Source organism: Polypterus senegalus, chromosome 11 (genome assembly GCF_016835505.1).
Source record: "Polypterus senegalus isolate Bchr_013 chromosome 11, ASM1683550v1, whole genome shotgun sequence".
Taxonomy (NCBI): Eukaryota; Metazoa; Chordata; class Cladistia; order Polypteriformes; family Polypteridae; genus Polypterus; species Polypterus senegalus.
The window spans coordinates 71,104,994-71,120,442 of NC_053164.1; the positions used below are offsets into that span (position 1 = coordinate 71,104,994).

The following is a 15,449-nucleotide window of genomic DNA, read 5'->3' on the forward strand; positions in this document are numbered from 1 at the left end:
CTACAGGGTCACGGGGGTTTGCTAGAGCCAATCCCAGCCAACACAGGGCGCAAGGCAGGAAGGAAACCCTGGTCAGGGCACCAGCCCACCGCAGCTATCCAATCATTAATAAAGTTAAATATAAACGTGTGGTACGATCTAAGCAGGTCTGACTTCATCTTACTGTCACTTACAGGCCTGTTTATTGACAGCAGCAGCTCTCTCTTATCCAAGCCAGAAGTTGTTACATGTTTGGGGAGTTATTTTTATTGATTGATTGATTTTTCTATGTATTTAACAGCTTTTTTGTGGACAAATAAAGTATAATCTTATCTTATCTAATCTAGTAGAGGCTCATCAACTTTTTGATGTTTAATGTTTACAGTACTGCAGGAAAGCAAAGCCTGAAGCTAAGGTGTCGACTACTTGCTTTTCTCCACATTCTTTTTTTTACTTTTGTGCATGTGCTCCACATTGATCAGCTGCTTAAATAAGATGACCTTGCAAAAGTCTTGCAGTGTAATACAAGCTTTGGAACCATGAATAAAAACTGTGAAGAAACTATGCAATAAGTCACTAACTGCAATTTCAAAATCTTACAATTGAAAACTTTCAGAGGCAACAAAATTCTGCAACTAATTTGTCACATTTTACTTACTCGCCAAATACAATTCATATGAAGTCCAGTAGTATAACACTGGTCTTCAAGATCATTATCTTTAACTCATTAACTTTCAATACTAAAGCCTAAATGTTTGTATGCAAAAAATCTATATTTATGTTAAAATATTTAAATTTATTCAAGAGGATAGCATGATGTCTGTGCAGTCACATAAAGCATAAATCACAGCGATGTACTGATTATTTATTACTACACACTATACTCTCCAGTTATTTTATATGGACTCTTAAAGGAGTCTTTGCCCACTCTAGCTTTACTTAGCCTTCCTCTTAGGCTCTACATGTATTTCTTGTTAACTTTACAAAGTTAAAAACCTGTTTGCTCCTAATCAGCCCTGATTGCCAAGGTGTCTTTGAAAAATGGCAGATTACATAAGGATAAATGGGGAGGGTTACATCAGGAAGGGCATCCGGTGTAAAACTTTGCCAAATCAACATGCAGACAACAATACAAATTTCCATACCGGATCGGTTGCGCCCCGGGTTAACAACGGCCACCACCAGTACTGTTAGCCGAAAAGGAGAAGAAGAGGGGGAGACATGTCCGGAAGCAGGAGGAGAGGAGGAAAGTAAAGAGAGTGGAACTGAGGGTAGGAACTTTGAATGTTGGAAGTATGACTGGTAAGGGGAGAGAGTTAGCAGATATGATGGAGTGAAGGAAGGCTGATATATTGTGCATGCAAGAGACTAAATGGAAGGGGAGTAAGGCCAGGTGGATTGGATGTGGATTCAAATTGTTCTATCTTGGTGTAGATGGGAGGAGAAATGGGATAGGTGTTATTCTGAAGGAACAGTATGTCAAGAGTGTTTTGGAGGTGAAAAGAGTGTCAGACAGAGTAATGATTATGAAGCTGGAAATTGGAGGTGTGATGATGAATGTTGTTAGTGCATATGCACCACAAGTTGGGTGTGCAATGGGTGAGAAAGAAGATTTTTGGAGTGAGTTGGATGAAGTGATGAACAGTGTACCCAAGGGACAGAAAGTGGTGATTGGAGCGGATTTCAATGGGCATGTTGGTGAAGGGAACAGTGGAGACGAGGAGGTGATGGGTAGGTATGGTGTCAAGGAGAGGAATGAAGAAGGTCAGAGGATAGTGGATTTTGCCAAAAGGATGGACATGGCTGTGGTGAATACATATTTTAAGAAGAGGGAGGAACATAGGGTTATGTACAAGAGTGGAGGAAGATGCACACAGGTAGATTACATCCTATGCAGAAGAGTTGATCTGAAGGAGATTGAAGACTGCAAAGTGGTGGCAGGGGAAAGTGTAGTTAAGCAGCATAGGATGGTGGTCTGTAGGATGACGTTGGAGATCAAGAAGAGGAAGAGAGTGAGGGCAGAGCCAAGGATCAAATGGTGGAAGTTGAAAAGGAAGACTGCAAGGTTGAGTTTAGGAGGAGGTGAGACAGGCACTGGGTGGCAGTGAAGAGTTACCAGACAGCTGGGAAACTACAGCAGATGTAGTAAGGGTGACAGCAAGAAGGGTGCTTGGCGTGACATCTGGAAAGAGGAAGGAGGAAAAGGAAACCTGGTGGTGGAATGAGGAAATACAGGAGAGTATACAGAGGAAGAGGATGGCAAAGAAGAAGTGGATAGTCAGAGAGATGCAGAAAGTAGACAAGAGTACAAGGAGATAAGGCAAGGTGAAGAGAGGTGTGAAGGCTAAAGAAAAGGATAAATGATGAGTTGTATGAGAGGTTGGACACTAAGGAGGGAGAAAAGGACCTGTACCGATTGGCTAGACAGAGGGACTGAGCTGGGAAAGATGTGCAGCAGGTTAGGGTGATAAAGGATAAAGATGGAAACATACTCACAGCGAGGAGAGTGTGTTGAGCAGATGGAAAGAGTACTTTGAGAGGCTGATGAATGAAGAGAATGAGAGAGAAAGAATAGGTTGGATGATGTGGAGATAGTGAATCAGGAAGTGCAATGGATTAGCAAGGAGGAAGTAAGGACAGCTATGAAGAGGATGAAAATGGAAAGGCCATTGGTCCAGATGACATACCTGTGGAAGCATGGAGGTGTTTAGGAGAGATGGCAGTGGAGTTTTCAACCAGATTGTTTAATGGAATCTTGGAAAGTGAGAGGATGCCTGAGGAGTGGAGAAGAAGTGTACTGGTGCGATATTTAAGAATAAGGGGGATGTGTAGGACTGCAGTAACTACAGGGGAATAAAATTGATGAGCCACAGCATGAAGTTATGGGAAAGAGTAGTGGAAGCTAGGTTAAGAAGTGAGGTGATGATTAGTGAGCAGCAGTATGGTTTCATGCCAAGAAAGAGCACCACAGATGCAATGTTTGCTCTGAGGATGTTGATGGAGAAGTTTAGAGAAGGCCAGAAGGAGTTGCATTGCGTCTTTGTGGACCTGGAGAAAGCATATGACAGGGTGCCTCAAGAGGAGCTGTGGTATTGTATGAGGAAGTCGGGAGTGGCAGAGAAGTACGTAAGAGTTGTACAGGATATGTAGGAGGGAGGTGTGACAGTGGTGAGGTCTGCGGTAGGAGCGACGGATGCATTCAACGTGGAGGTGGGATTACATCAGGGATCAGCTCTGAGCCCTTTCTTATTTGCAATGGTGATGGACAGGTTGACAGACGAGAATAGACAGGAGTCCCCGTGGACTATGATGTTTGCTGATGACATTGTGATCTGTATCGATAGTAGGGAGCAGGTTGAGGAGACCCTGTAGAGGTGGGGATATGCCCTAGAGAGGAGAGGAATGAAGGTCAGTAGGAACAAGACAAAATACATGTGTGTGAATGAGGGAGGTCAGTGGAATGGTGAGGATGCAGGGAGTAGAGTTTGTGAAGGTGGATGAGCTTAAATACTTGGGATCAACAGTACTGAGTAATGGGGATTGTGGAAGATAGGTAAAGAAGAGTGCTAGCAGTGTGGAATGGGTGGAGAAGAGTGCCAGGAGTAATTTGTGACAGATGGGTATCAGCAAGAGTGAAAGGGAAGGTCTATAGGATGGTAGTGAGACAAGCTATGTTATATGGGTTGGTGATGGTGGCACTGACCAGAAAGCAGGAGACAGAGCTGGAGGTAGCACAGTTAAAGATGCTAAGATTTAAACTGGGTGTGACAAGGATGGATAGGATTAAAAATAAGTACAATAGAGGGTCAGTTCAAGTTGGACAGTTGGGAGACAAAGTCAAAGAGGTGAGATTGCGTTGGTTTGGACATGTGCAGAGAAGAGATGCTGGGTATATTAAGAGAAGAATGCTAAGGATAGAGCTGCCAGGGAAGAGGAAAAGAGGAAGGCCTAAGCGAAGGTTTATGGCTATGGTGAGAGAGGACATGCAGGTGATGGGTGTAACAGAACAAGATGCAGAGAACAGAAAGATATGGAACAAGATGGTCAACCCCTAACGGGAGCAGCTGAAATAAGAAGAAGACATAATTAATTAAAGACACTGGTGCACACATTGAATCTGCAAGGTGGCAAGAGAAACTATTGGCTGTTTCCTGTGGCTTATCATTCAGGCTGGAATTAATATCATGAGGATAGGAAATGAAAAATATGCAACAACTGTACCATAAATTGTAATATTGAATTGAATGATGGGTCAGACTCACTTCTAAAGAATATGACATATTTAAGAGATTTCACTCCTATCTAAAACTGCTTAGGTATGTTGTACTGTAAGTTAATAGTGTTTTTTCTGCCTTTAGTGCTGATGCAGTTTTTTATATGTAAAATACTGAATTTTATGTGACCAAAATATATCATTCTTTATGCTATAAATTAACAAACTGATTTTCATTGTTGATAACTCTTCACTCTTATTACTAAATTCTGTAGCATGGATAACCTCACAAATGACACTGCTGGCTAGTGCCATACATTTATGGGATGTCCTGCAACAAAGTGCTTTTTAATTCAGAGTTCCATTTAAAGAACAGGTAAAGTAAGGATTCTCTTTATTTGAGCCAAGTCTTCTATTAGATGGTAAGATCTCTGGTGTGTATACAACAACATAATGGTTCAATTACGTAAATTCCCACCAACTCTATAACATTAGTGGTCAATAAAAGCTAAACCAAATCTTGACTTTCACCCAAGGCTGCTGGGATAAACACAGCACCCAGAGACCCAGAGCTAAATGAAAAGGATTTGATTGAAAGCACATGCAAGGGTTTTGAGTGAGATTTGTATCAATAAAAATTATAATCATAACTTCTGGAAACATATGTGTTCTTGAGAGTGTATGAATCTTTACCACACTCTTATTTCTGTCTTTGTCTCTCTTTCCCTGTCCTCAGTGGTTTGTCCTTTACCAAGCATGAATGGTGGTCAGTGTACATCTTGCACCCACTACCTTTGTCCATCAGAATTCACTGGACAGTAGGACACCAAAGCCAAAGCTCTAGGTCTCAGACGCAGTCCACAGGGAAACAAAAGGGAAGTAAGCACTCCTTATTCCCTTTAACATGGAGACTTGACAGCCCAGATACAGGCAGACAGACTCAGTCTCTGGAGGTCTTGCAGACCTCTGCAGAGGGAATTGCCATCTCCATTTGCCTTGGTGCTCCCTAGACAGAGGAATACATGTACATCCCTCTAGAGGATTTGGCTGGTTGTGTGAATGGCAGTGGTGTGACAAAAATATCAATAAGAACCAGCAAGTATTTATCAAATCTAAATTTCCAAGTTGATTCTATGAGTAGGTTAGAAAAGTGCTACATATATGTAATTGATTAATTAATTTACTGGTTTTAATTTAGAGCAAATATATTAAAGTATAAGTAACTCATAAATTTTATTGTAAAGGTAAAGTATTTCATAACATGTTGTACAATTTCTTGCTTTATATTTTGCTCAATAAAAATTATATATTTAGTTTTCATATATAATATCAGTTGTTGTATCTGATTCAGAAGAGTGATATGTGATCATCATGGGTAAATTATTTAACTCTAAAATGATTTTGATAAATATCTATGCACCCAATGTAGATGATAAGGATTTCATCCAAAACATATTTGCATCCATTCCTAATGTGAACACTCATAAAATTACAATGGCAGGTGACTTTAATTGTGTTTTAAATCCAGACCTAGACAGGTCTCCTGCCACAGGGGCAATGCCATCTAACACTGCAAAAACAATTACAAAGCTTGTAATTGATCACAACTTCCCTTGAGATTGCTTAACCCAAACGCAAGAGATATTTCTTCTTCTAACCATTACATCACTGTTACTCAAGAATTGGTAATTTCTTTATAGATAACAATTTCTTGCCCATCATTAAATCTTGTAACTATGATGCTATTGCTATCTCCGACTGTTCTGCCAGCTACGAAAGAACACATGAGACCAGTTGCTTCTCCAAACTCCAAACTTTTACTAATACTGTTTTCTTACAGTGCGCATCCTCCAACTGTCACATCAACAACCAATCCTCTCTGTGTATTTTAATGACCCTCCCAAGTTCACACCAACCACGCACCTTTGTTCATGGAGCTTAAATCATTTTGCCGCACATACTCATCTCGCAGCTGTCATTTTAACACACTGTTCAGAGTTTATATCCAAGCAAAGTGATTTTTCAAGACAAATACTTCATCAAAGGTCTCTGCAGAAATACTCTGGGATACTCTGAAGGCTTTCTTAAGGGGACAGATTATTTCATGTCATTCAAACAAAAACAAATCGGAAGCCACAAAAGCATCAGTGCCTATCAATGAAATTACCAGAATAGATCAATAACATGCCAGGTGTTCAAATGAGGCACTTTATAGGAAAAGACAGGCTTTGCATTCAGAACTGAACCTCGTGACAACAAAAGAAACAGAACAACTCAATTTTAAATCATGACAACACTACTATGAACATGAAGAGACTAAAATGATCTTAGCTTAACAAATCCACAAGCAGGAAGTTCGCAGTGCAACACCAGTAATTACCAACACAGACGAAGACAAAATCATTGACCATAAAAATATAATGCACGCATTTAGAGACAACCTTATTTTCTACTCAGTTTAAATAATAGAAGACACAACCTAATGTGTTTTTTGGATGCATTACAAATGCCACAACTAGATACTCTCAGTGCAGAGGTATTTGATAAATCTCTGGCACTCTCAGAATTACTAGACACTACAAACTCACTTCAGAGTGGGAAAGCAGCAGGCCCTAATGTCTACCCTTGCCGACTTTTATAAAAAAATTTAAATTGTTAGCTCCCCTTTTATTAACAACATTTGCAGAAGACAGAGACACTAAAAATCTACCTCAAACTTTTTGCCAAGCATTAATTCCTAAGAAAAATAAGGATCATATGCATCATAAAGACCAATCTCACTCCTGAATAATGATGTTAAGATACTCTCCAAAGTTCTAGCTAGAAGGATTGAGAAAGTGCTACCTTCAGTAATATCACAAGACCAAATTGGATTTATTAAAGGCAGACACTTAGCTTCCAATCTTCGATGCCTGTTTAATGTAATATATTCACCCACAAAGTCTAACATCCCGGATATATTATTATAGTTAGAAGTAGAAAAAGCATTTGATATGGTTGAAAGGGACTACCTTTCACTACACTGGAGAATTTTGGATTTGTTCCAAACATGCAGTTTGTTGCATGGATCGAACTACTGTATAGCAATCCAGAAGTTCAGTTTGTGTTAACATTATTTCAAACTACTTCAAAGTAGAGCATGGTACTAGACAAGGATGCCCCCTGTCACCACTGCTATTTGCAGTTGCCATTGAGCCACTGGCATTTCACTTTCGAAATGCTCATGAGATAAAAGGGATTATCAGAAAAGGACTTGACCAGAAAATATATACAGACTAGGCTGACCCGCCTTTTAAGTTGACCACTTCTTAAGGCAATTCAATATGTAGATCAATTTGATATTTTATACAAACTCATTAATTTGGTTATATTGCATTTGAGCGGTATTACTTTAATACTCGTAGTTTCTGTTATTTTTGTGATGAAATTTAAACTTTCTTTCTATATTGAGGTCGCCCTTTTGAACCCCCCTGATATTTACTACGCGGTGAGGCATTTGTACTCCATCAACATTAATTATTTCCAGAGACATAATTTTGTCTATTTTTCCAGCGCATCGTGCACAAAAGCAAGGGAACGATGGGAGCACCAGAACTCTGCTCACATCATGTCGCTTCGTAATGCAAGCTGCAAGTAGTAAGTCTGTGATAAGCGGAATACCGCTACGCTTTCCACTTACGGGACGGAAGGACAATCCCGACCGCTTTTATACAGTAAGAAAGAAGAAGATATCGCACAGTCTGGAGTAGAAAATCATCTTTTACCTGGAAAAACGAAACTACAAATCCCATCGTGCATTGCAAAATGGACGGGGCGTGTGTGAAACTCCGCGCTTGCGTAGCACTCACGGGACAGAAGGACAATCCTGACCGCTTTTATAAAGAAGGATGATATGGTACTCTATATATCAGAGCCACAAAATACTGTGCCTGCACTCCTAACAGCACTACCAGAATTTCAAAAGATCTTTGGAATCAAAATGATTTTGAATAAAAGTGTGCTCTTTCCAGTGAACTCTCTAGCACACAGTATTAGATTGGACACCTTATCATCGCAGATCAATTTAAATACCTAGGGTTAAACATCACAAGTAAACATAAAGCTCCTTATCAACAAAATTGTGCTGTCTGCCTGGAAAAACTTAAGCAAGAGTTGCATAGATGGTCTACCATTCATCTCATTTTAGCTGGAAGAATTAACACTGTCAAGATGAATATCCTACCTAAGCTTCTTTTTCTATTTCAAAGAATTCCAATATATATTAACAACTCATTTTTTTAAGAAATTAGATTCAATCAAAATCTCATTTAATTGTAATTCAAGACATCCATGCATCCAAAAGGCAACCCAACAAAGACCTAATGCTGAAGGTGACATGGCTCTACCTAACTTTCACTTTTATTAATGGATTGCAAATATACAAGCTATAAAAACCTAGACAGTGAAACAAACAGATGAACAGATACAGACTTGGCCCGCAATAGAAATAAAATCCTGCAGTACTTCTTTATATTCCTTGTTTTGTACCTCAGTAAATACAAGTTATCGTTACTATACTAACAATCCAATTATGCCTCATTCACTAAGAATATGGAACCAATGTAGGAAGTACTTCAAGACAGGAACCTTTTATCTGTGCACCTCTGCACAATAACCACTTTTTTCCACTTTCTCGAACATATGCAGTTTTTAATGTCTGGAAAACATATGGGATTAAATGGCTTAGAGATATGTACATAGATAATGTCTTTGCATCCTACGAACAATTACACTCCAAATTTAACTTTCCATCAACATAATTCTTCCACTACCTCCAAATTAGAAACTTTGCTAAACAAAATCTGCCCAATTTTCCTCACCTCAAAAAATATTCTATTGAGCACATCTGTCTCATTTAAAATAGCCCAAAATGTTTCCAGGGCAAGATCCAACCTGCAAACCTTGCAATCGAGCTCCAGCCTCATTGGGCATAAATCAAATTAACATCATTCTGGCCCAAACAAACTGTAATTGCCTTTACTTCCCTATTGGCACATAGACTTATCTTGCTCAACTGGAAGAATCCTAACCCACCTCTTTTAAATCAGTGGGCAACTGATGTTATATTCCCACTTAGAGTATCTGAGCATTTTTTTAAACCTGGCTGGATATAATCAATAACATTTTAGAATAAGCATTTAAATTGGGGAAAATGATTTTCTCCCCCTTTTTTCCTACTTTTTTCAGTGTATTTGTCCTATAAGTGGCAATTGTGTGATTACACATTCACTACAGCACTGATACAGGGAGGTGAACATAGTCAGAAGTAAAGAAATAGTCTATACCTTACAAGTGCCAAGTTCCTAACCAGAAAAATCTAATTCTTAAATGTGAAAAAAAGTTTAGTTGTACCAAAAATAAGGTGTAAAGAAGAATTACTAAGTCACACTGGGGATGATCCCATGATTGATCTGGTATTGGTATGTATTTACAGTAACAATTATCTTTCAGGTTTAGTACTGCTACAGTGTTCACCACAGTTGCAGACTAAGACTAAGTGCAGTTGTAGTGTGCTTTTTGGAGCCAGAGAAGGGGACCATAAACAGGTACTAACTTAGACCACATCGTGAGCAAGTTTAATAGACTTAGTACAGTAGGTAATTTTGCAAAGTGAATTCCACATACATCAGACAGTCTGTCACAGACATGAAAAACACTAATATCACATTAAATAAAGTTGTAAACTATATTTTATATTCATACTTACACTGAAGTATAGTGTGATAATTAAATATATTTAACTCAATTAAACAGAAAAAAGACAAGCAATGCATGTAAAATGTATAGTGCTTAAACAAAAAAAAATAAGAAAATACAGTCAACATATATTTCGCAATTATTCTTCACTAAATGTATCAGGGATAACCAGCGAAATTACTAGAATTGATCAAGAACATGCCAGGTGTCCAAGTGAGGCTCTTCATAGGAAAAGGCAGGCTCTGCATTTAGTGCTCAACCTCTTAACAACTAAAGAAACTGAACAACTCATTTTAAAATCAAGACATCATTACTATGAACATGGAGAGAAAGCTAATAAGCTCTTAGCTCAACAAATCCACAAGCAAGAAGTTCGCTATGCAATCCCAGCAATCACCAACACGAACGGAGATAAAATCATTGACCAATAAAATATAATGCACACATTTAGAGACTACTATAAATCCTTACATTCTAATGACTTTACAGAAAACAACACACAATCTAATGCATTTATGGATGCATTACAGATACCACAAATAGATATTCTTAATGCAGAGGAATTGGATAAACATCTGGTGCTATCAGAATTACTAGATGCTATAAAGTCACTTCAGAGTGGGAAAGCAACAGGCCCTGATGGTTATTCTGTCGAATTTTACAAGAAATTCTCCACTCAGCTAGCTCCCTTCTTATTAGCAACATTTGCAGAAACTAGAGACAATCAAATTCTGCCTCAAACTTTTTGCTGTCTTTCCTAAACAAAATAAGGACATTACAATGTGCATCATACAGACCAGTTTCACTTCTGAATAATGATGTTAAGATATTCTCCAAAGTCATAGCTAGAAGGATGGAGTAAATGCTACCTTCGGTAGTATCATAAGATCAAACTGGACTTATTAAAGGCCGACACTTAGCTTCAAATCTTCAACACCTGTTTAATGTAATATATTCACTAGCAAAGTCAAACACCCCAAAGATATTATTATAGTTGGATGCAGAAATAGCATTTGATATGATTGAATGGAACTACCTTTTCACTACATTTAAGAAATTTTGGTTTGGGCTGAACATTTGTGCATGGATCAAACCACTGTATACCAATCCAGAAGCTTCAGTTTGTATTAACAACATTTGTTCAGACTACTTTAAACTAGAACATGGTACCAGACAAGGATGCCCCTTGTCACCACTGCTATTTGCAATCACCATTCAGCCACTGGCAGTTCACTGTCGAAATGCTTATCAGATAAAGGGGATTATCAGAGAAGGACTTGAACAGAAAATCTCATTATATGTAGATGATATGGTATTGTATATATCGGACCCAGAAAATTCTGTGCCTGCAGTCTTAACAGCACTTACAGAATTTCAAAAGATCTCTGGTCTCAGAATTAATTTGAATAAAGGTGTGTTCTTTCTAGTGGATTCTCAAGCATATACATATTAGATTGGACACCTTCCCTTTTATCATTGCAGATCAGCTACTTAGAACATCCACGTATTCAAAGAGCGACCCTACAAAGACCTAATGCAGAAGGTGGCATGGGCAGAAAACATACAAGCTAGAAAAACCTGGACACAAATAGATGAACATACACAGGCTTGGTGTGCAATAGAAATAAAATCCTGCAGTACTTCTCTATATTCCGTGCTTTGTGCCCCAATAAATGCAAGTTATCGCCGATATACTAATAACCCAATTGTGCTTCACTCACTCAGAATATGGAACCAACGTAGAAAGCATTTTAAGATGGAGAATCTTTTATCTGTGGCACCTCTGCATGAGAACCATCTTTTTCAGCCCTCGCAAACATATGCAGTTTTCAATATCTGGAAAATATTTGGGATTAAATTACTTAGAGATCTGTATATAGACAACATCTTTGCATCCTATGAACAATACATTCCAAATTTAACTTTCCAGCAACACATTTTTTTCACTATCTCCAAATTACAAACTTTGTGAAACAGAACCTGCCCGATTTTCCTTATCTCCCACCTTCCTCTATGTTGGAAAAAATATTGCTCAGTTTCGAAGACTCAGACAGCATTTCTGCAAAGTATAAAATTATTTTACAGTCCTTCCCTTTCAAAGATCCAAGAGGACAATGGGAGAAGGATTTCTCACTCAGCATATCAGAAAAGGAGTGGAAGGTAGCAATGCAGAGAATTCACTTGAGCTCCATATGCGCAAAGTATACGATTATTCAACTCAAAATATATATAACACTATATATATATATAAACTGTCCAAAATGTTTCCAGGGCAAGATCCAACTTGCGAACGTTGCAATCAAGTTCCAGCCTCACTGGGTCACATTTTTTGGGTCTACACCAAATTAACATCATTCTGGACAAAAATTTTTAAATGCCTTTCAGACAGCTTTGCGGCACTCCTTTGTGTGATGTCCTCCATATCTGATATGAGATCTGTCACAATATATATTATATAGAGCTTGTGCTCTGCTTTGAAGTTTGCACTGTAAGGAGGCATTCATTATGAATATTGTTCAGCCACTGCCTAGATGTTTTATTTGCTTTGGTAAATGTTGGATTAATTTGGTTTTCAGGAGGTTCTGAGTGTGTAATGAATGGCAGAAATATCAAAACTTGTGTATTATCTACATTGGGAAATGAGTTACTGTAAGATACTGTAGTGTTTATGCACTTTATGAGCAACACATGTAAAAATAAAATGAATCTTTGGTCTCCTTCAGAGATTTACGCCAGCAGTCATTCATACATTAAAGATGTGACATTATAACATACATGTAACCACATGTGTTGTGGTTGTGTGGTAAAGCATAGGGTAAAAACAAAAACAGAAAAATGCCGGTATTACTTTTCCTTGCATATGCGATAACCCTGGAATTACAGAGAGACAGTTATGCTTTAGATATGATTCTGCTAGTGTTTCCCTTTCTTCGTCTTTACTTCCCTTATAGTGATTAATTTCAAAGCCTTTTTATATGCTCGAAGTGAATAACATTTACAACAATGTTCATTCCAGTCTAATGTAGCTTAATGACTGTAAATATTTTGTAATAAGTTTATATAAGGAAATTGTTTTTTCCCTTTGTTTTCTCCCTTTAGATTAAAGGGAATGTGTAGCAGAGCATCATTAATTGAGATGGGGTGAGCCATTAATTGCCAGTGTGCCACCATTAAGGAGCAATCAGGCGACCAGCTGAGCAACCTTGGGAAAAACACAAAACCAAAACAAGAACTGCTGCAGAGGAGTTAAATTTGGTGTTGACACAACAGCACTTAGACCTGAGGATCATCTTCTCTTAGTACTGTACTATGTAGTCTGGTCTTAATCCACAACTAGTATGGTACTATCTCAGGCAACTGACCCACAATGTTTGTCCAGTCTTAGATAAGTAGTGAATATGTGAGTTAATCTTTATACAGTCACCCCTGTGACATCACATACCACACACTTGTAGAACATTTTAAATAGGGATGCCAAGGCAGCCGTCAATTCTAACATGCAGAAAATGGAGGCATCAGTAATAATGCAAAATGCCATCAAAATGTAACCATAAAAATTAACTTCTTCTTGAAACCTTCCATTCCGCTATATCCTAACTACAGGGTCATGGGGGTCTGTTGGAGCCAATCCCGGCCAACACAGGGTGCAAGGCAGGAAACAAACCCTGGTCATGGCAGCCCACTGCAGGGCACATACAGACACACCAAGGACAATTTAGAATTGCCAATGCACCTAACCTGCATGTCTTTGGACTGTGGGAGGAAACCGGAGTACCCAGAGGAAACCCACGAAGACACGGGGAGAACATGCAAACTCCATGCAGGGAGGACCCAGGAAGCGAACCTGGGTCTCCTAACTGCGAGGCAGCAGCGCTACCGTGCCGCCCTCTTCTTGAAACCTTTAAGTAAAAAATAATATGAAAAATCTATTTCTTGTACAGAAACATTCTGAAATACATACAAAGAACTCTTGAAACACCGAAAAGAAAAACTACTAGATCATAACACAGTTAAAGCGGGAACTAAAAAATTCTGAACAAAATGTGTGAAATTATTTGATAAATATTATTTCATTTCCCATGTCTTATTTGATATGGTTGACACTTTTTCATATGTGTCAAAGAGATTTACACTTCAGTTATAGTTAGCATGCCACAAGTTTGCTTTCTCTTTATGTAAAAGAATCTCCTCACACTCCTGCAAATAGATACTTTATTTTATTTTAATACACAATTTTGTCTATTATAACACCACTATTGATACGCTGCATTCAAAATTACTTCAAACATTTCTGTTTTTTTTTTCTTTTGTAACACGTGGGTGAAATAATTATATATATATATATATATACTATACACCATATTAAAAAATGATAGAAATAAATAAAACAAACTCTGGAGACAGACATTGTAAATATACTGAGATACCCAATTTGAATACTTCATTTAGGGATACCTGAAGCTCTCTGGTGGCCATGCACCCAGCTGGACTTTAGCAGTAGATCCCTGGTCTTCTAAAAGGACTTCTTTTAAGTGCTCTGTCTGCACCCCTCTCTTCCTTGCTCTCAGAAGCTGATTTTCTGGTCAGTTTCTCCAGGTTGCCCCGCCTCATTTTGCAGTGTGCAGCCACCTGATAAATGTACCTCTTTCAGGATGTTACAGTATTTACAGCACAAGCTTGTAACAAAAACAGCCAATCTATTATTTAAAAGAGGACTGATCCCTTAACAATATCTCAGTGTTATGCAAACAGGGTGATAATATTTACAGGTATATACAGAGCAATGGCACAACACAACTAGCACTTGCTTTGTATACTTCATGGCAGAATTTACAGATTGAAGTTTTGGAGGAAGAATAAACAAGTTGCAGACAAAAATTTGAACTTTTAAGGCCATAAAGAAATAGACACAGTCACATAAAGAATAGTAGACAATGCAGCATTCTAACTCAACATAATTTAATTGCAAAAAAGAATAAAAGTGCAAATAAAAAACAAATACAGTTAAACAATCAAAATGCCCTTTTGTGTCTTTTTCCTTTTTCTTTTTTTACAAAAAATATATATGTAACATATGGTCTGATTGTATTATCTTTGCAGTTCATCCTATACAACCCTTATTTTTCAATACTTTTACTGGTGATGTTGTATGCTTACTGGTAGCCAAAGTATAGAGACCAGATTTTTTAATGTTGCCTTTGTTCATGGGTTGTCAGAAAAGGGAAGCATATTAGTTAAACGTCTGTAATGAGGATGACTACTGTGTCCTGGAGCGACTGCATACAGGTGGCCATCGTAATTTGACATAACCAGGTTTGCAGAGGCACTTGTAGGAACCAATGGTGTTTATGCAATGAGCATTTTTACATAAGGATGCTCTTTGGCTCTGTTCTGCACACTCATCAATATCTAAATAAAAAAGAAAAAGTTAAAATTTTTATCAGTATAATTTTAATAATCTGTCAATTGTACAAAACATTACAATTGTAACCACCACATTTGTACATGTATTCATCCATTT

General features: G+C 38.1%; 1 protein-coding gene across 2 annotated transcripts in view; it reads right to left on the minus strand.

The window, feature by feature from the left end:
• Positions 1 to 14,130: 14,130 nt before the first annotated feature.
• ltbp3 (latent transforming growth factor beta binding protein 3) overlaps positions 14,131 to 15,449 on the minus strand; it is a 240,313-nt gene continuing 238,994 nt past the window's right edge. For both annotated transcript variants that reach the window (XM_039769013.1, XM_039769012.1), the window contains one exon: positions 14,131 to 15,337. In XM_039769013.1, coding sequence (XP_039624947.1) covers positions 15,186 to 15,337 — 152 coding nt within the window. In that variant the 3' untranslated portion in view covers positions 14,131 to 15,185. The remainder of the gene's footprint in view (positions 15,338 to 15,449) is intronic.